At 40.8% G+C, this 22,696-nt stretch overlaps 1 protein-coding gene across 1 annotated transcript in view; it reads left to right on the top strand.

Moving 5' to 3' along the window:
- Positions 1–14,215, top strand: part of LOC124803318 (coiled-coil domain-containing protein 103) — a 51,082-nt gene extending 36,867 nt beyond the window's left edge. The window contains exon 5 of the mRNA XM_047264501.1: positions 14,037–14,215. Within this exon, the coding sequence (XP_047120457.1) occupies positions 14,037–14,215 (179 nt within the window). The remainder of the gene's footprint in view (positions 1–14,036) is intronic.
- Positions 14,216–22,696: the final 8,481 nt, after the last annotated feature.

Below are 22,696 nucleotides of genomic sequence, written 5' to 3'. Positions count from 1 at the left end.
TAAATAGTAATTAGCAATATTAAAGAAAAAATACTTATACTAAGACAAAATTATAAAGCAAATATTGATGTATTAGGGGCAACAACACTAAAACTAACACTCAACAATCAGTAAATTTTAACTTGGATGCAGAAAATATTAAGATAAATGATTTGTTCTCTTATATACTTGACTTCATAAAGTTACTCAATTTATTGAAAAGTTAATACTATTTCGACAACAGTCTTTCTTGTTACTTTCATCATAATTGTAAAATACGATACCAATTGCAATATTATAGATTATGATACCAAATTCACTACCAAAAAATGTGATACCATATATCAGAAGCAAGTCCTCTGTGCCTTTTTGCACATTGTCAATAGTTCATGAAATTCTGTGTGCAGCATAGACACTACTAAAATGTCAAAGCACTACTCAGTTCCAGGATTATGTGTATAGTAGTTCAAATATAAGTCTAGTGTGCTAATATGGTACAACTTCAATTGGGGATACCATACGGTAAAACCTACCACATAACTAAAAGTTCTTTATGACAATTTAAGTTCAAGTCGAGTTGAGGATACCATGTAGTGTGTTTAAACACACAGCCAAGTTCACCATCAATTTGCTTCAACTCATGGTTTAGGATACTATAAAACATCAATGAAATAACATATTTATAAGCACTATGGTGAATGTTTTTAGAAACATGTCATGTTACTAATACATAAAGCACAAATGAAAATGTCCTCCCCAGATCATGGGGTTGTCTGAAATATACCTACTATTTCTGGTTGAAAATTCACTTGAAACTGGACAGAATTGGAAAATGTCACTGTACACAGATGATATTATATATTAAATTTTGGGAAGCAAGTGCTCACAGATTTCAATAACTCTTGTGATATCTTTTACATGCTTAAGTGAAAATAGGATTTCTTTGTTTCAGAGTTCTATGTCATAGTCATCTACGTAAAATTGTATGGTGCCTTATGCACTGTTTACAAGTAGTTCAAAGACAAAGAATAATATACATATATTCTAATTATCAGACAGTATCTTCAAGGTATTTACAAAGATGATAAAATGTTAACAGCTTTTTATGGGGTGTGGGTATGGAGCACTAAGATATTTACAAGTCATTGTGTGGGATATGGTTATGTTGAAACACTTATAAACTAGAATTTCTGTATAGATAAATGTTGATCATTATGTGTTTCAATAAGTCACTGTATGGCTGTAACACTTGGTGCACATCAACCACAGGACAATTCAGTGTAAAGTCTCCCATCAGAAGTAAAATGTTTCAAAAATTTAGTATATACTTCATCATGTTTTCAAGAAAGTAACAAAATAACTCCCACCTCTCATTAGATTTTCAGACACAGTGATGAAACAGTTATATGTCTCAAGTATATAGTCTGATACAATAAGTAGGTCAATTTATAAAGCCTTTTGAGTACTGAATACATCAACCATCAAGTGTTCAGATGTGTTGTCCTGACTTACCTTACATGATTCAGTGTAAATATAAAAAATTTCTAAGTTCAGAAATAAACAGTTTTCACTTCTCATTACCTTTCAACAATGTCCAAGTATGTAGTGGTGTACAGGTACAGTTGTTGATTCACTAAAAAACATTCTCCAGTTTGCTTCCTATTTTCAAGTGTCATGTTCTTCACATTAATTACCAACAAGATGCTTAAACCCTTTTCAGTGTACAGATTACTGACATGTTGCCTAATTACAAAAGATGTCACACTTCACATAGAATCAACCTTTCTGCATAAATACAACTGAGTATTTGCTTGCATGTGTTACTTCAAAACACAAACAACTTGCTTTACAAACCTTGCTGACTATGTGTGTCTTTCATAAACTTTGTCCACATTAAGAAAAGACAGGTTCCCTAACCAGTCCCTACCTAATATCATTCTCCTCATTACCATTACATCAATAATACATCAATACTTCATTAAATACATCAAATATCTCCTCACTGCATCAACATAACAACTTCATCTCATATCGTCATAATATCACCTCATTACTTCACTGAACTCCATAATAATAATCACCTACAAAAAATCACTTGCTCCATCTTACACAATACATCAACCTAACAAAATAACACCATGTAGCAACAGACCTCACAACTGGTATAGCTTTTCCTCTAACAATGGAAACAGACATTACACTATTTACATGTTTTATTATTTTACTGTGTGTAAGCATTGCATTGCTTGCACAACTCATTACTGTACATAATCATATTACTTCAACTTAAGGGTCAGAGAGGTAACACTCCCTACAATCACTTCATTACTTTCAAATACACTTCACTAGGCAACTGTACTTTCCCTTGTTACATTATACAAACACTTTGAAAACTAGTGCATGACACTGAATATCTCAGGTGTACTGTTCTACTAACAGCTATATATATCCCATATACTCCCTCAAAATTTACCAAAAATTGTGTATAGACTGTGTACTAAGTTCATTACTCATGCAATTATACAACCTTTTACACTTAAATGTTTACTGGTCACTCAGAGTGTTCAACATAATTTGATCATCATCATCTTGGACAGTTTCCAGCCTCTGGCCGGGTCTGTATGGAACATAGGCCTCTCCATTGTCTCCTGTCTTGCCACCATCTCTCCATCTTCACCTTGGTCCAGTCTTCTCCTTTCTTCGGGACGCATTCCTCTACTCCTTTCAGCCATCTGTCTCTCGGTCTTCCTCTTGGTCTCTTTCCTTCCAGTTTCATCTCGTGTATCCTCCTGAGTATCCTCTTCTCCTCCATTCTCTTAATGTGTCCATACCATCTCAGCCCTAATTTCTCTATCTCCTCCTGTAATGGTTCCCTCTTCATTAACTCTCTGATCATCTCATTTCTTAACCTGTCTATCTTTGTCACTCCAATACTATTTCTCAAGAATTTCGTCCCACTAGCTTGTACTTTGCTTTTCTCTCTTCCTTTCATAACCCAGTTTTTTGATGCATATGTCAGGATTGGGACATAGTATGACTGGTATATAATCTTTTTACTGATTTGGGGTACGTCCTTGCTCCATATCAGGCTTCTGACACTCTTCTGGAATGCTTCTGCTTTTCTCCTTGTTTATTTCTCTGTCGTTTTTTTCCATCTTCCTGTATCAGGATTCCTACGTACTTGAAACTCTCCATTCTCCTCAATCGTTCCCCACCAATTGTTATTACAATTATTCCTCTCTCCTTCTTTCTTGTTGTGATAATCACCTCACTCTTACTTATACTAAATTTCAACCCATATTATTGTACTGTTTGTTCCCATACGTCCAACTGCTCTTGTACTTCCTCCTCCTTATTCCCCCAAATCACCAGATCATCTGCAAACACCATAGTTTTCGTCTTCCTTTCGCCAGTTACTTGTGCTACTATACTCATTATATCATCCATCACTACAATGAAGAGTAACGGTGAAAGTGCACTTCACTGCCTCAAGCCATTCCTCTGTTCAATCCAAGCTGATCTCTCTCCTCCCACTTTCACACAGCTCACACTTCCATGGTACATTTCCCTTATCCTCCAAATAATCTGTTTTGCTATTCCTCTGTTCTCCAGGGCTTTCCACACTTTGCTTTTACGTACACTATCATACACTTTTTCAATGTCCATGAAGGTCATTAGTAGATCTATTTCATATTCATAGTGCTGTTCCTGCAGTTGTCTTACAGCAAAAATTAGATCTACTGTGGACCTTCCTATTCTGAAGTCATGTTGCTCTTCTCTCATTCTTCCTTCTAATTTTGCCCTAATTCATGCTTCCAAAATTTTCTCAAAAATCTTTGCACAATGAGTCATCAATGTTATCCCCCAATAGTTCTTGCACTCTTTTCTATTTCCATCTTAAAGATCGGGACAGTTATTCCCTTCTTCCAGTCTTCTGGGATCTTCTTCTGTCTCCACACAATTTTCATTACTCAATATAGCCATTGTATCCCCACCTCTCCTGCTGTTCTAACCATCTCTACACTTAGCTCACCCAGACCTGGTAACTTCCCTCCCTTCATAATTTCATATACTTATATATTTTGTAAAATTCCATTACCTTACCTTTTTGGTATAATTGAACCACTTCTTTTCTTTTTTTAACAACAAACAGAGAAAGAATCTCCTGCATTACTTTTGTACTCAGAAAACAAGCAAACAGGTGTTAACTCTCTGAATTTTACGTAATCACTGTTGTAAAGGTTTTATGTTTGTGTTTATTATCAAAAATGACTGTTTAGCAATGTTTCCACCAACTGAGAGGGTTTCATACCTCAAGTGTATTGAGTACAGTCACGTTTGAAGCTGCAAAATATGGATAAAATTAAAGGGAGGGTGTCAGTTTAACCTGTCACCTCTACTATTATTATCTCTCACATGTGGAGGGGGGGGGGGGGGCTGGTTATTATTTGTCCACTATCCACCTCTATTTTTAAAATTCTTTGTGGATACTTCTAGAATATACTCAAACTGAATATAGAAATTAAAATTGTACAGTCCAGGTGAGTTTTGAACTCACGACCCTCCATATAACAGTTTAGTATCATAACCACTACACCACGGTGCTACTCAGCTTCTTCTGTGACATTGCTCCCTTCTTAAGAGAACAGCGTCTCGATGTTTCGTCCTCCTAGTCCAGGAATGAGTCATCGGTCCTGCATACGCCAACTCCCCATGACTGATGTTCGCCCTGGTGGTGATCTTCTTAGAACTTCCCTTGCCGCTGCATTCTTCATTACCTTTCCACTTGTTACCTGTCGCCGGAGCTTCGAATTTACCCTCAGTAGCAGGATCCGTATAGGGCTTCATTCAAAGGACGTGGACTGTATCTCTGATCTTTCATAGTCTTGTGTCGGGGTTGAAATCTTCAACTTCACAAGTAACATCAGACAACTGTCTTACAACTTTATAAGGTCCAAAGTAGCGCCTAAGGAGCTTCTCAGAGAAATGGCTCTGAGCACTATGGGACTCAACTGCTGTGGTCATCAGTCCCCTAGAACTTAGAACTACTTAAACCTAACTAACCTAAGGACATCACACACATCCATGCCTGAGGCAGGATTCGAACCTGCGACCGTAGCAGCTTCTCAGAGAGACCAATCTTCTGAACAGGAGTGAAGATCCAGACAAGGTCGCCAGGCTGATAGACAACAGGGCGGTGGCTCGCGTCAAACCTTTGGCAATCTTTTTCTTGAGTCTGCAGCGTGCAGAGTCAAGCTAACTGCCATGCTTCCTCAGCTCTGGTTAACACATGGCCGATGTAGTCATCATCCACATCATCAGGATGCAACGGAAACACAGTGTCCATTGTCGTAGTCACCTCACGCCCATGCACCAGGAAAAATGGCGTAAATCCTGTGGTGTCTTGTTTGGCGGTGTTGTAGGCAAATGTCCTCCTAGTCCGGGAATGAGTCATCGGTCCTGCATACTCCAACTCCCAATGACTGATGTTCGCCCTGGCGGTGATCTTCTTAGAACTTCCCTTGCCGCTGCATTCTTCATTACCTTTCCACTTGTCACCTGTCGCTGGAACTTCGAATTTACCCTGGGTTGCTCAACATTGACAAACATTGATAGCATGTCAGCAAAGGTCTTATTAAGGCGTTCAGTAAGCCTGTTAGTTTTCAGATGGTAGGCAGTCATCATGTGTTGAGTAATGTTGCACCAACAGTTTATCTCTGTCACAAGATTCAATTGAAAAACTTTCCCTCAATCCGTAATTAACGACCTTGGGGCACTGTGTTTTAATACAATGTCTTCCATGTTGAATTTGGCTACCTTGGATGCTTCGGCTGTTTTCATGGCTTTTGTAATGGCATACTGTGTCAGATAATCAGTGCTAACAATAATCCATCTATTGCCACAAGCAGATGTTGGAAATCATCCAAGGAGGTCAATCCCAACATGCTGGAAAGGTGTTTCGGCTGGTGTAATTGGTATGAGTCGGTCAGGTGGTTTCTGAGGATCTGCCTTTCTCTTCTGGCACTCTTGACAGTGCGACACATAGTGACGGACACTCCTAAATAAACCTGGCCAGAAACATCTCTTGCAGATTCTACGGTATGTCTTAGTAAATCCTAAGCATCCGGCCTCAGGTGTGTCATGGAATTTCTGTAAAAAGTCTAAGTGCATGTGTTTAGGAATCACTGTAGACCACCCTTAGCAGAGATGTTTTGTTGTCGACGAATACAGTTTTCTGCAACTGGCAACAGTACTTCTTCAAAATGACTGATATGACGCTCCAGAGACCACAAGGGCTTGGGCTGTTCGGCCATCCATGAGGATGTTGACGTAGTTTCCTGTCATTTTTGTAGTGATCGACGGCGGAGGATTTTTCTCTTTGGCAGGCCTCACCTCCAAGGAAGGTCGTACCCTTTAGTTTTCCAGGTTGCTGCAGCTACGTGATCGGCTGGAGCTTCTAAACGGTGATGGAGACCTTGATTGACGTGTTGAGGAGCGTCCTCTCCAGCGGCTAGCTTACAGCGATGGTGACCTACATCGTCCTGCACCAACATCTTGTTCATCTTCATCGTCCTGGAGTTGGCGTCAGCTAAGATCGATCGGCTGTCTTCTGGCGTGGGCATCATCAAATATCCGCTGCCTTTTTCCACAATAGCGCATCACATGTTCCGGTCATCCACTGTGGAAACATACTGGGTGGTTAATCCTGGGTCCTCCAGACGTCAGTCTTCCTTGGTGCCCAAACAGGTTCCTCATGCGGCATTGTAGGAACGTAACTCCACCTGGGTCTCGACTTTTTCACTGTTTTAAAGGGAAATGAAGGATGAGAGATTGAGCTCAATGTCTGTTCTACTTCCTCCCTTGTGACCTCTTGAAGTGACTCGGGTTTTTGCTCACTGTGCAATCCAAGTGTCTTCTGAACTTCCTCTCTCACTATCTGACGAAGAACACTTGTGAAATCAGTTTCTTCCTCCATCACAGACATTGATACGATGTTTGGAAGCTGTTCAAACTTCTTGCGTGTAATTCTTTTTTGATGCATTGTCTCGATATACTGGCACCATTTTATGAAGTCATCTGCTGTCGAAACCTCCTTCAGGAGTAGGGCTTGATACATGTCCTGAGCAACACCCTTCATGAGATGTGCAACATTATCTTCCTCCTTCATTTGAGGATCCACTATTTTACACAGCTCCAAGACATCTTGAATGTAGGATGCTGTCTTTTCTCCTGGATGCTGTGCCCCGAACTTTAATTTATCTTCAGCCTTGCACTTCTGTCGTGTGTCGCTGAAATACTTCCACAGTTCCACCTGGAATACTTCCCAGCTTGTGAACTTCTCATTGTTCTCATACCATTGCTTGGCAGTGCCTTCGAAGTAGAAAAATACATTAGCCAAACACACGGTGTCATCCCATTTGTTAAATTTGGCTATATGCTCATATACCTTCAGCCACTTGTTTGGATCTTGGTGACCGTCACCAGAGAACCCGGAAGGAAGTCTCATGTGGTGGCACACAGTTGCTGTCATCGTAACGTCCTCTTCTTCTTCTGCCTCCGATAGATTGCGATCTGTTAAATATGGCTCAAACTCGGGTTTCTCGCCATGTAAACAGTGGCTCTGTCGTGGCCTGATGGGACCCACTGTGTCGTCAATAATGTGCGGTATCACAAGTTCCAATACCCAGCGTCTCCACCAGAATATTGTCACATAGAAGAAGGTGTAATTAGATGAACGATGAACACTAACTTCACTTAATGAAGGTTTATTCAGCACTTGCACATACAAAAGTGCAGAGCAAACTGCCTCCGGCCAGAACACATACAGTATATGTACAGCTACAGAACATTCCAGTACAATGATGCTTGACACTTGTGGATACTTCTAGAATGTACTCAAACCGAATATATAAATTAAAACTGTACAGTCCAGGTGAGTTTTGAACTCATGATCCTCCATGCAACAGTTTAGTATCATAACCGCTACACCATAGCGCTACTCAACTTCTTCTCTGACAATATGTTGACCAAACCTGTTTATACCCTGTCCAACTTTTCTACATATTTCAGAAACTGGTCTACACTATCATCTGGCCCATAAACTAACACCATTTGAATTCTTTTTGGTAGCCTTCTCTTAAGTGCATGTGTTTGAGTTAATTCATCAAACGGTTGGTCTAAGTGTGCAAGTTTCATGATCTGGTCTTTGCAAAACTCTTTCATACCCCCTCTCTGCTCCCTGTACATCAGACCATTTAAAAACTCACTCTTTATCCTTGCCTGTTCAGTGTGAGACCAGAACTTTTTCAAGACACACTGTTCAAATTCATCTATGGACAAATGGCTACAGTCAAGTTGGTTGGCCCATGACAAGGTTTCCTCTTCTAATGATCTTTTAATCAACTTAATTCTTAATTCATCACTCATACCAGAGAGAAAACTATCGTGGCAATGTTGTATCATCACTCATACCAGAGAGAAAACTATCATGGCAATGTTGTATAAAATCAATGGGATAACAATACTTGTCACCAGGGAAATGCTTTTGTGGCAGAGTAGGATAGTTTGGGTGTCCTACATTACAGAATGTTTTTAGATAAGCCCCATCTTGTAACAATAGTACTTGTGTTTTGATAATAGTGACATCACTATGTAAGTCTGACACACCTGAGTCTTGGCTATCTTCTGAACGTTTTCATCTACATCTAAGGCAACATTGTCTATTTTTTCATTTTGCTTATTTATAAAGGTTGCAGCTTGTTTACTAGTGTTTCCAACAGCATCTTTACATCTGACTTCAACAGCACCTATCTCAGATCTAAGATCCTTGTCTACTTCCCCTATTTTTGTCTCTAATGATTGTATTTTGGGTTCTGAAGCCTCTACCCTCCCCTCTACTTTTTTCACACATTCATCTATAGCTTTTACTTGAGAAAAACACCAAGTCTTTTTTTAACATTAGCAATTTGTGCATTAAGCTCTGTTCTAATGAGATCACATTTTGAGACTATAGACTTTTCAAGTTTTTCAGAATTTTTTTTCCATGAATGGGAGTTTTTTTCAAGTTTTTAACTATTTTTTTCCCATTGATGACATTAATGCAGTAAAAATGTCTTGTAAATTTAACTGTTTGTGTTTTTCATTCAGCACTGTTTCACTCACATGCGACTGTTCTTGTTTCTCACAGTCTGGACTCAAATCTAACACGCTACTACCTAAAAATCCAGTCTGCACTGATTCCATTTACTGTTTTGGTTGACTATTGTCTAATACATCCTGAAACATGTCTTTATCGGCTATGTCCTGTTCAGATTCACAAGTTGAAGCTGGTAGGTTCGGCATATTTCTTTCATTGTTCTGATCATAAATCCATTTTTTTTAAATTTGTTCATAAATTATCAATGTTAAAAAACCAGTCAAAATGTTCACACAACACTGCACTGAGAAAATACAAAAATTAATGTTTTAATTGGTACTTAGCTTATTATGTCCTGGATTGGGTAGATGGCATCAACTTCAGTAATAATGCTTCAACCTATACAACCATCCATGTCCATAGTGTTTTGTCATTCCAAAACTTCTCCGGATGTACTATGTCAAATTATATTTGGTTTAAAACTGTTCCACTTTGCAACACAATTTTATGCTTTTTGGTCACCTGAAACAAACACTGTCAAAAATCCAAACGTATAACTACTCTGGTCACAATGGAACCGCTTTAATGACCTCCTTTGTTATGCACAATTGGATGGCTGTAAAATGTAATAAATGTTCATGGATGTCTAGAACTCAGATTCTATTGTAGATCTGGAAACCCTATAGGCTGATGTGTTTCTTGAAATAACATAGAGAACAAACTGATCTGTATGTAATTTTCATTTTTAATTGTCCTAGATGTCTTGCTGCCATCAATTACAATGTTCAGGCAGTGAAATACATTACATTTGTACGCAACTCCAGAAAAACTACGTCTCTCCTTCCTTCCTTCCAGCCAGACAACATACAATCAACTCGCACCCAGTCATCGTTCCAAAGTACATTAGTAAAGATATAGTCATAGTAAGATCAAATCATAGAAAGTTAAATTGAAAATAATTTACAGAAAATGAAATTCACTTAACAGCACAATAGAATAATTATGATAATATATATTCACATAAACAAAAATTTATAATTTTTAGTACAGTAATTTTATGAAATTTGTTTTTTAATCACAGGGGTTAATTGTGTCAGTGCAACGTATTATACAGCCAGAGTTTAAAACATTTCAAATAAGATCAAGAAAAAGATAAGATTATAAATTTGAGAGTATACCACTCCATTGCTTCCAATGTACTTGAGGAATTGCCTTCTGAATAATCTAGTTATTAAAGTTAATTTTGGCAACTTTCATTGAGTCACAAACCCATTTAAAAATAGTTCAAAGTCTGCGTCTCTGAACACAAGTGACTAGGAAAATAAAATCAGTTTAATTGAAGACACTTTAACAAACAGTAAATTTAATGAAATGATCTAATAGAAGTTTTGCCATTTGCCAATGATATTGTGTTGTGGGAAACCAACAGTATGAATGTACAACTACTACACATTTTAAATCAAAAAATCATGAAATATAGCATTAAATACTGTATGGAGAAAAATAAGACTATGGGGGTAACCAGAGGAGACAAAGAAGCCATATCTAGGAATGTGATAATGGAGAATGCAAGGACAGAGATAGAAATTAGCAAAAGGATACTACAGACCAACCACTTGCAAAATAGTGCAAAAAGTGGTAACTGATTCTAAATAATGAAAAATGTGAAGTCATCCACATGAATACTAAAACAGATCTGAAAATTTCGGTTACAGGATAAAATACAGAAATCTAAAGGCTGTAAATACAACTAAGTACTTAGGGACTACAATTACAAATAACTTAAATTGGAATGATCACATAGATAATGTGTGCAAAGCAGAACACTTAAAAAATGTGACAGGTGTACTAAAGAGGTCATTTACACTATGCTTTCCTGCACTCTTCTGGAATATTGTTGTGAGGCGTGGAATCTACATCAGACACGACTGATGGAGGACATCAAAAAAGTTCAAAGAAGGGCCATCCATTCTGTATTATCATGAAATAGGGGAGAGAGTGCCATTGATATGATACATGGATTGGGGTGGCAATATTTAAAACAAAGACATTTTTCACTGCAACAGGATTTTCTCATGAAATTTCAATTATCATCTTTCTCCTCAAAGTGTGAAAATATTTTGTTGGCACCCACCTACATAGTAAGGAATGATCATCAAATAAAACAGGTGTAATCGGAGCTCGTGTGGAAAGATTTAAGTGTTCATTTTTCCTGCACACTGTTTAATAGTGGAATGGTAGACAAATGGCTTGAAGGTGGTCCGATGAACCCTCTGCCAAGCCCTTAGTTGTGAATTGCAGAGTAATCATGTAGATGCAGATATAGATATTTTATCAGTGTGTGAGGGGCTTAGTATGAGGAAGAGAGTTGCCAATGAAGTGTAAGGAAGCAATGTACAAGACGTACTTTACCACCATATTTACATATGTGTTGTCAGAGACCTGGACAATGTGAAGAAGAGAGGAGAGTAGAATCCAAGCCAGTGAAATGATATTCCTAAAAAGTATGTTAGGGGAAACTAGAAGAGACAGAGTGAGAAATGAAGATGATAGGAACGAAACTGGAGCAGAATGATCGAACTGAGAAGAGTTTGGACCTGAAAAGAGAATGGAAGATGGAAGAATACCAATACGAATGATGTACACTGAAACCAGCAGTCAGGTTTGTTTAGAACTTTTGAGTGTACTCGCAAATTGTGAGATTTGCACTACAAATTCCATTGCTGTAAGGTCAGCTGAATGGGTCAAACTGAAATTTTTGTTCTTATTTTTCATTGCATTTGTCTCATCCAAGTTCAATATGTGTTGTGTGTCTACCAGGTCCTACAACATTCATGTAGCATATATGTGATACCTTCCATAGCTGCCTGAATGAAAACACTGGCAGTAAAATTTGTTGTGTAGCTCAATTTATTCACTCCAGGTGAAATGCCAAAAATACAGGATTCCATCTCTGTTGGTCCATCATGACCAGAGGACACCGACTCATTAAGTAATTGTCAATGTCAATAAAATTCACCAACAGGCATGTAATTTAAGATATTATTTTATTTTATTCTGAAGGCAACCAGTTTCAGCATTTCATTATGCCATTTTCAGGCCCCATATGCTTCTATCCAAATTAATAAACTTGTCGTAAAGCCCCATAAATCACGGGATATCGTGAATTCAATTGGTTATATAATCGCATCATTTGAAGACGTGAAAGCAACTCCGCTGCATTCACGTTTCATCATGGATGGAATTCTAATAGTTTTATCGAGACTTATGTTATGACCATCTTTTTTACAGTAGTTTCAAAATTCTGTGCATCTGAGAACATATGTTATGGATAAATACAGGGTGATTATAATTAAAAGTTTCAGTTTCAAAATACTGTAAAAAAAAAAAGAACCGGTCAGAATGATTTCAAATTTGAACGGATTATTATCACAGAAGGAGGAAACATTATGGGAAAAAAAGAAAATTTTCCTCCTAGATGGCACTGTAAGTGGCATAAAGTAAACAGGTTCAGCTTCAGACGACAGATGAATCGTGATATGGTGGCTGTGGTATACCATCCGTATTGTGCTATGTGCATGGCCACACAAGTTTGCCGTTCAAAAGATGTGGCACTGTTACGAGGGTGTGTTCTCCATATCATTGAAAGTATTACACTTCATGCTTATTGCTCTGTTGACTTTCCCACTTCACTGATGAAAGTTGCAATCCTCTGTCACTAGAGGGCTCTGAATTTTAGTGTATAGCATAAGTATGTCAGTGTGTGAGAAACAGCATGCTATAATTAAGTTTATAACTCCAGAAAACTTTGTTCACTCATGGAACACCCTCTCCAGCAGCATGAAATACCAGACCTCACGAGTACTGTGACATCTGCAACAATCCGACTCCTTGTGTTCACTGCTATGAATCGTCCTTCACACAATCCCCACTTGGCACTATCTAATTTTCACCTGTTTCCAAACCTTAAACACCACTTTGAGGACTTCACTTTGATAGTGATGAAGTGGTGAAAGCAAAGGTCAGGTTATGGATCCGTTAACAAAGTCAAACATTTTACAGTGATGTTATCAACAAACTGGTATCTCATCACCACAGTGACTAAGAAATAAATATATAGATGTAGAATGTTAATAAAGTTCATTTTATTTAAAAAGCTTAAAAAGTTTTCACATACAAAATTTGGAAGCATTACTTCACATACCCTAGAAGTTAAATAAACCTATCTCTCAGCACACGGTCGTACCACATCGGACGGGAAAAGTCAGTTTTTAATATTCATGTGGCTAAAAAATCACTTAAAACACAGCGATGAAATTGGCTTTTCATTGTCCTGAGGTTAAAACTGCAAAACAACAATGAAATTGGTTTTTCATCATGAGAAGAACAAAATAAAGAATCACTTCTAGACAACAAAAAATAAGGTTACACTGCATCCAACAGTCAGAAGGTTCAGTCAGAGTCCAGGTTTGATCACTGAAGAAAGATTGTCCCACAGCCAAGACCACAAGGCAATGGTCGGTAGTGAGTGTGGGCGTAATTTGCGATGGCTAAGTGGACTGGAGGACACATGGCAGACAGTGCCCAGTGAGGCTGGGATCAGTGGTTGTGCAGTGACAGCGTAATGATTTGTGGTGTGTACTGCAAGTGAAGTCCTTAAGTACACACCCAGCAGAAGCATATTACACAGACAGTTTCCAGGTGGCACATGACAGCATAGGAAATAGGTCCATGATCATGGGTCCCCTGGAGTGACACTGGCACCATGGTGTAGTTTGGTGCTTTCCATAAGTCAGCCAGTAAATATGCTAATGTTTATCGGCCATGGATGTGAAGTCTTGTGTTTGTTTTCCAGCAGTCGAGTTGTGGTGAGAGAGTGGCCAGAAGGCTGAATGTGATGTGGTACAGCTGAATTATCCAGGCATACTGCACAGGGATACTGCAACCCTTCCCCTTACAGGAGACATGGAGAAGGAGGCTTGGGGGAAAGGGCGCAATGCAGAGATGAGGTATGTGATGCTGGGCTGTGGCAGAGAAGCTGATGCATCAGTTGTACTTACAAAGCATCATGATATAGTGAAGCTGAGGAGGTGTCAGTAAGTGTCGGCATTCAAAAGGCTGACATTGGAGGCAAGGGTGTGAGAGGTGCCCGGCTGTATACTGGGGTGACGGCATGGCAGCACTGGGACTGATGTTCTGGTGGGTGCACAATGCCATGCCCCTCAAGAAGGCTGGGCATGCTTACTCTATGAAGTGGAAAGAGCAGCATTGGGCACAGCTGGAGGAGGAGGCTGGGCCAGTTATCTGTGGAGAGGACATCCAAGGAGGAGCACTATCAGGTGGAGACCAGTGGATGGCAGTCGGCATTGTGCAGAGTCCTCTCCCTGAAAACATTAAAGGAACATGAAATGTGAAACATAAGGGCCTGGGCAATTCTGTGGACTCTACAGGAAAGGAAGTACGAAAGAAGCTTGAAGCAGGAGAGACAGCACCTCAGGAAGTTCAGGCTCAAGGAGGGCTAAGTGCAACAGAGAAGGCAATAATGCTTCATGAACACTGGGTGTTGTTGGCCCCTGGTGCGGGCAATGCCTTAGCAACGGAAGCTGGCTACGTCTCCACCAAGAAGTGAGAGGCGCAGTATTGGGTGCAACTACTGGAGGGCGGATGGCCCGATGGCAGATGTAGACTGGGGCAGCAAGAAATGGAGCAGAAGTCCCAGTGCAGAAGAAGGCCTGGAGCAATGTCGCCATAGGGCCAGCTCTGGCTGTGGTGGACAATGGCAGTGTCAGGTGTGGAAGAAGGAAGGTGGTCGTCAGACAGCAGACAGAATGTGAACCTGCCAGGAATGTGGCCCTGCAGACAATGGTGTCTCCTGGACATTGGGCATTGGCCACCAATGACACCATGGCCTGATCCATGGCAGCCACTGTTTTGGCAATGTGAGGTGGGCAACTGGAGCCAGCTGTTGGTGAAAGCTTCGAGAAAGGGGACCTTGGGAGTGGCCAGTGCATGCCTGGAATGGAACGGAAAATGAGTGTGCTGTCCATGTGTATGGAGGGCCAAGGAAATGGGAAAAAGTTAAGAAATGATTGCCATGATCAAGATGGCAGAGAAAAGCTGAGAAATAGAATGGAACACAAGACACAGAGTTGTGGACCAGAGGCCGAAGAGATGCGAGTACATGGTAGAAGAGAGAACACATGCGAGAATGTGTACACAATGCATGCAACGACATATGGAGGTGCGCAGTGACACATGTTGGAGTGTGCAGGATAGCTTTAGTATGGGTTGGAGTGCACAGAAGAGAAATGGTGCACATTGAAGCACACAGAAGAGCATTGGCATGTGTTGTAGCATGCAGAGGGAATGCAAGGGAAAGGCAAACAGCAGTTATAGTGTCGCACAAGAAAATAGCAAGGAGAGCTGCAGATGGGAAACAGCCAAGGAATAATATATGCCACAGGAAAGGCCAGCTCTATGACAATGTCAGGGAGTAGAGAAGAATTGGTGGATGATGAAGCCAGCAGGGAGAGCAGATGGTGCTGGGTGAGCCAGTGATGCTGCACAAGCTGGTGGCACCAGAAGAGCTGGTGGCTCCAAAGCAGGCATTGACATGGTCTGGGTTGCAGGAACTGGCCAGACCCATGGCACAGGAGCTAGTGGGGCCTGTGGCACAGGGACACAAAGACACATCTGGACTGGTCACATGTCACAAAGAGGACAACATACTTAATGATGTGCCACCAGATGCATCAGTTGTACTTACAAAGCATCATGATATAGTGAAGCTGAGGAGGTGTCAGTATGGAACTTGAGTAACAGGAAAATGGACAGCCACTGCTTGATATGAGAACAAAATAGTCATTTCTAGAGAACAAGAAATAAGATTACACTATATCCACCAGTAAGAAGATCATGCAGAGTCTATGTTTGATCACTGAAGTAGGATTGTCTCACAGGGTTCGTAAGTCCCAAGTCCATGGGGCAGTGTTCAGTAGTGTGTATGGGTGCACCTGGCACCAGCTGAGTGGATTGAAGGTGGTGTCCTTTGAGCTCTCAGTCAGTGGGTGAGAGGTAGCTGTGCAGTGATGCCAATAACAGCTTGTGGAGTGCACTACGTGCAATTTCCTTCCAGGCTGCCAATAGCAGTGCTGCTGGTTTTGCTCAGAGACAGCTGGTGTCAGACCTCACAGAACTCCTTATATTGGAACTAATGGAATGACAGGCTGGCTGTGCATCAGACAGCTGTTTAAGTACACGCCCAACAGAAGCATACACGAACAGTTTCCAGGCAGTACATGACCAGCGAAGGAGATACGTTCATGACTGTGGTGCCAACTGGAGTGACACTGGCACCATGGTGTTGTACAGTGTTTTCTGTAATTTGGCCAGTAAATATGCTTATGTTTACCAGCTGTAGACATGAAGTCTCGTGTTTGTCTTCCAGTGGCCGAGTTACAGTGAGACAGTCACCGGAAGGCTTAATATGGTGCAGTGCAGCCGAATTATCCAGGGGTACTACACCAGAATCCTGCATATTCAAATGTATTGCACATTGTGTGCCTTCAATTTAGCTACATTTGTTATTGGAGCAATGAAGTGTCTTTCAGATAACACCAAAGTGAGAAGTCATGCAGATTAAGATCAGGTGATCTGGATGACCAAGCTGTAGGGAAATGATATCTGATAAATTCAGTTTTTGTAAAATGCCTCTGCGGTGACTTTTCACTGGCTGTGCAATGAATGGAGGACCGCCATCTTGCATAGAAATGATCCTATCCACACATCAATGCTGTTGAAGGAATGGAATGACATTGGTGTGCAGAAGACTCTCATAGCATTTACCAGTGACAGTACAGGTGACAGGACCTATTATCTCCTCAAGAAAATATGGCCGTATGATAAACGATGCTGTCAACTCACACCACATAGTTACCTTTGCAGAATGAAGTGGTACCAGTTGATGAATGAGCAGATTATCTGTTCCCCATGTTCTTCAACTCTGGGTACTGACACATCCTTTGAAATGGAAATGGATGTCATCTGTCCACAGAATGTTCCATGGTAATTTATTGTCCACTTCCATGTGAGCAAACATTCTAGAGCAGAAGTTTGTCTTACTGGCAGGTCAGTGTGACACACCTGAACACGAGTAATTTTGTATGAATAGCAATGCAGGATGTTTTGTGGAATTGTATGCAACATGCTCATGTCTGGGTCTGGGATTTGGCCTTAACATGGTTTGTGATGTTACTGACCTGTAATTGGCAGCCTCTCTCTCAGTAGCATTTCTTCTTGATCATCTTCAAAGCTATTAGTTGTCATAAGTGTGGCATGGTGTCCATTCAACAATGTACACTTCACCAACATTTAGTTGACAATTCACACTTTATTCCTGTCAGATTTTGATTATTAGTGGTACTGACCAGATCAATAATTATGAATGTTAATTAGTGCAGTTCACCAAAATATAATTTTTTTGGTGGTTCATTTTAATGAGTCTATCACACAAATTATTGGGTCCAACAAATAGCTAGTTTCGATGACCATAACACTGAACACTCATGACGATCACAACACAGTTCAGAATGTTCATTAATTTAAGTGGCAAAAGTAATTTGAAAGTAATAAAATATTGAACCTCATGACTTTTGCAGGAAATATATTGCACATTCTTGCATGCAGAATACACATAATGGGAATATAAGTTAAAAGAAAAAAAGAGGGAGTGTCCAGGACACTGTGGACTAAACTTGACAAGGCTTCGAATCTGTCTCTTTTATAAGTTTACAATAATCAAAATTGACTTTATACATTGTTGTTTGTTTGATTTACCCAAATTACAAATAAAGTTTTCTCTCTGTAAGTAGATGAATAATGCATGGAAATTCATTTAAACATGAACCGTTGGATACTGCAATAATCTGTTGTATTATACTGGTTAATTTGTGTAAATAAAGGATTCTATTTCAGTAACAATGTTTTACCTAAGTTGTTAATTACTTCGAAATTGAGTGCAAGTGTTGTCAACATATTGTTGTCACTGGCTGCAAGAACATTTAATTTATTCCTAGAGCTTTTTAATCTATTTTTTCAGGAAGCTAGTAAACATGTATATGGTTATATAAGAACACTGATAACAAAACTTGAAATTACTGGTTTTTATAAATGACTAGCGAACCTGGCAATGCTTCACAATTGCTATATAATATATGGGAACTGGATGTACAGACTAACATCCTTTTGCCACCTCTCTCTCTTTCCATGTCCTCTTCCCCCCTCTTGCTGTCTGTTACCTCCTCCCTTTCTTTCTATCCATCACCTCCTTTACCTCCTCTAATCTCTATGTCTGTTTTCTCCACTACCCTCCCCCTTCTCTGTGCATCTCTTCTTCCACTGTCTCTCTCTCTCTCTGACCTTGAGCCTTGTTTATTGTTATTGCAAACAAAACCTTGTTTGGCAGCTGAAGTCGCTTAAAATGAATGGGAAAATGCTTGGTATCATTGATATACAGGATATGAGAGAGAGACCACTCTAGCTGTTGGATCTGTGAGGACAGTAGCTTCAATGACAGTATTTTGCATAGTTTTCATCTGAGAACAGGTAGGTTTACAACATTTTGAAATATTCAAATTCCACAATAGTATTCTAATCACAAGTCAACAAGCCACAAAAGCTACTTTCCTAATTTCAGTTAAAATCAACTGTGACAATAAAAACGAAACAGCACATTGTTTTGTTCACAAGTTTGGTTTAAAATTACACTTAAAGAGAGAGAATATATTTGAGAGGAACCATTTGTCTATGGTTTAAATGTCTTGCTATCGCAGTTAAAACTGACATGAAAAAGTTAATGAAACTGCACAGTTTCACAGCACAGCACAAGAAAGCACTGCATTTCCTTTCTTGTCAGTTTTAACAGTAAACCTGCAAATTGACATTTAAATAATATTTAGCCTATGTCATTATGAATTTTTTATTAGAGCACTGTCTAAAAATTTGAAGTAAATTGGCCAAGCATTTTTCAAGATTTTTCACTAACAATGAATTGTTGCTAACAAAAATCTTAAAAAATATTTGACCAATTTACTTCAAACTTTTACATAATACTACGATACTCTAATAAATGTTAAGACAGACATGAGCTACATAAATTTTTTATGTATATGGCATATAAATATATACTGACTATATAAATGGGTAAAGTTGTTAAAAATATGTCGACAAGTTCTTGATCAATTTACTTCAAACTTTTGCATTATACTCTAATAAATGTTTGGGCAGACAAAGGCTACATTTTTTTTAAATATACATGGTATATAAGTACATATACACCACATAAAGACGAAATGTTGAAAGAAAAAAATCTCGAAAAGTTCTTGACCAGTGTCTTCAAATTTTTACATGACACACTAATAAACATTTGCTCTTATTGTTATCCAGCCAACAGATAGCAATAACACTATTTTTTGTGAAAACACATTTTTGTAGGTGGAACCACATCTGTTGACATTAACGAACTAGAAGTCAGTGGTGTTTGTTGCAGGTTTCCAATGCAAGTCATTTACGAGGGGTCATATTTTGAAGAGTTCCCACACAAACACTCATACAATACCTGTGGTCACACAGATTAAAGAACAACACAAGTGCATACACTAGTTACGTGGATTCTGACCAGCAATGAGACAATTAATCATCACAGGTTGTGTTCAAAATGACCACTGGCAGCGGCAATACATGCTTCCGGTCTGGTATGGAATGAATGTGCTGCATGTGTGCTAGCATTTCAGTGGAGATCTGTAGTTAGTATGTCGTAGTAGATGGCATCTTTCAGCATTCCCCACAGAAAAAAGTCATTAGGTGTCAAATACAGCGAACGGACTGGCCAAGGTACAGTCCAATCTAACAATTCACGAAGACATGCTTTAGTACTTTGTGCATCATGTCGGTACCAGAGGTTCCTCATAATCTCCAGAGGAACATCATCTGGCATTCATGGAAGACGGTCTGTTAGGAAGCTGTTGTTAGCTGCAACGGGCAGAATATGCATATTGTTGGTGCTCCAGATTTTTGTGATTTTGACTGAGATAAACCCATGCTGCAGTGTTCTTCAGCACACCATTGCAAAAGTTGGCACAGAAACAGCTAAGTGAAAAATCCACACAATTCGCTCATTTATTTATCTAAAAAAGCCAACTTTGAAATTTTCCTTAATGTGAGCTGTGTGTACAAGACTCGTGTGCCAATTTGAAATTCTTGATTCAGATCTTTTACTGTTCACGTCGTTTCCATTTGTACTGTGATACACTGTGAAATTTCGAATTCTCTCTCTTCATCTCCTCCCCTCTCCCTTTGTGTCTGTCTCCTTTTCTACCTGCCCACTACATCTTCCACCTGCCTATTGCCTCTCTCCCTCCTCCCTTTTGCTCTGTCCATCCCCTCCTCTATCCATCTTAACCCTCCCCCAGCCATCCTCATCGGCATGGGTAGCCCCTGCAATATACACTCCTGGAAATGGAAAAAAGAACACATTGACACCGGTGTGTCAGACCCACCATACTTGCTCCGGACACTGCGAGAGGGCTGTACAAGCAATGATCACACGCACGGCACAGCGGACACACCAGGAACCGCGGTGTTGGCCGTCGAATGGCGCTAGCTGCGCAGCATTTGTGCACCGCCGCCGTCAGTGTCAGCCAGTTTGCCGTGGCATACGGAGCTCCATCGCAGTCTTTAACACTGGTAGCATGCCGCGACAGCGTGGACGTGAACCGTATGTGCAGTTGACGGACTTTGAGCGAGGGCGTATAGTGGGCATGCGGGAGGCCGGGTGGACGTACCGCCGAATTGCTCAACACGTGGGGCGTGAGGTCTCCACAGTACATCGATGTTGTCGCCAGTGGTCGGCGGAAGGTGCACGTGCCCGTCGACCTGGGACCGGACCGCAGCGACGCACGGATGCACGCCAAGACCGTAGGATCCTACGCAGTGTCGTAGGGGACCGCACAGCCACTTCCCAGCAAATTAGGGACAGTGTTGCTCCTGGGGTATCGGCGAGAACCATTCGCAACCGTCTCCATGAAGCTGGGCTACGGTCCCGTACACCGTTAGGCCGTCTTCCGCTCACGCCCCAACATCGTGCAGCCCGCCTCCAGTGGTGTCGCGACAGGCGTGAATGGAGGGACGAATGGAGACGTGTCGTCTTCAGCGATGAGAGTCGCTTCTGCCTTGGTGCCAATGATGGTCGTATGCGTGTTTGGCGCCGTGCAGGTGAGCGCCACAATCAGGACTGCATACGACCGAGGCACACAGGGCCAACACCCGGCATCATGGTGTGGGGAGCGATCTCCTACACTGGCCGTACACCACTGGTGATCGTCGAGGGGACACTGAATAGTGCATGGTACATCCAAACCGTCATCGAACCCATCGTTCTACCATTCCTAGACCGGCAAGGGAACTTGCTGTTCCAACAGGACAATGCACGTCCGCATGTATCCCGTGCCACCCAACGTGCTCTAGAAGGTGTAAGTCAACTACCCTGGCCAGCAAGATCTCCGGATCTGTCCCCCATTGAGCATGTTTGGGACTGGATGAAGCGTCGTCTCACGCGGTCTGCACGTCCAGCACGAACGCTGGTCCAACTGAGGCGCCAGGTGGAAATGGCATGGCAAACCGTTTCACAGGACTACATCCAGCATCTCTACGATCGTCTCCATGGGAGAATAGCAGCCTGCATTGCTGCGAAAGGTGGATATACACTGTACTAGTGCCGACATTGTGCATGCTCTGTTGCCTGTGTCTATGTGCCTGTGGTTCTGTCAGTGTGATCATGTGATGTATCGGACCCCAGGAATGTGTCAATAAAGTTTCCCCTTCCTGGGACAATGAATTCACGGTGTTCTTATTTCAATTTCCAGGAGTGTAGTTCAATAAAGCAGCCTGCTATACTGACATGTTCTGCCTGGCGGCCTGCATGACAGGAGCAAATAAATGATTTTCAAGCCGAGCCTGGCAGACGTGTTGTGGTGGCAGTATTGGCCTGCTACTCCAACACACCTATTATGCAGGGCAGCCTACATGTCGGAGCCCAGAACACCTTCTCCTGCCCCTGACAAGTAGGCTGCCCTACAAAGCAAGTTGATTACGTAGGCCGGTACTGTTCCCACACAACATGCCTGTCATGCTGGGCAGCCTATGTAACAGGGGCTGGAACAAAAACACATTTTAGCCCGTATCTCTATTCTTATTGGGGCTAGGAGCTTATAAACCTCACAGTGCTGATACTTGTGAGGCCTGCGGTTTCTGTGCCAGATTTGGTTGAAATCTGTCCAGGGGCTTGGGAGGGGATTCCAGAGATACAGTCTGCTTTATATATGTACAGCAGATTTGTAATCTAACAAAGAACTAAAATATGAAATATAAACCTTGAAGCTTGGTCTGTTTTAGTGTTTGTTACCCTTTGAGGGATGGCATAAACAGTTGGTTTTCTGGGCCCAAATTTTTTCTGAGTGGCTGCACCTCAAAGTGCTAAGTCACAAGGGAAGTGGTAAAATATTTTTGTGGCTGTATACTTCATTG

The sequence above is a fragment of the Schistocerca piceifrons genome, chromosome 6 (assembly GCF_021461385.2).
Source record: "Schistocerca piceifrons isolate TAMUIC-IGC-003096 chromosome 6, iqSchPice1.1, whole genome shotgun sequence".
Lineage (NCBI taxonomy): Eukaryota > Metazoa > Arthropoda > Insecta > Orthoptera > Acrididae > Schistocerca > Schistocerca piceifrons.
This window is presented reverse-complemented; position numbering and strand designations above follow the sequence as displayed.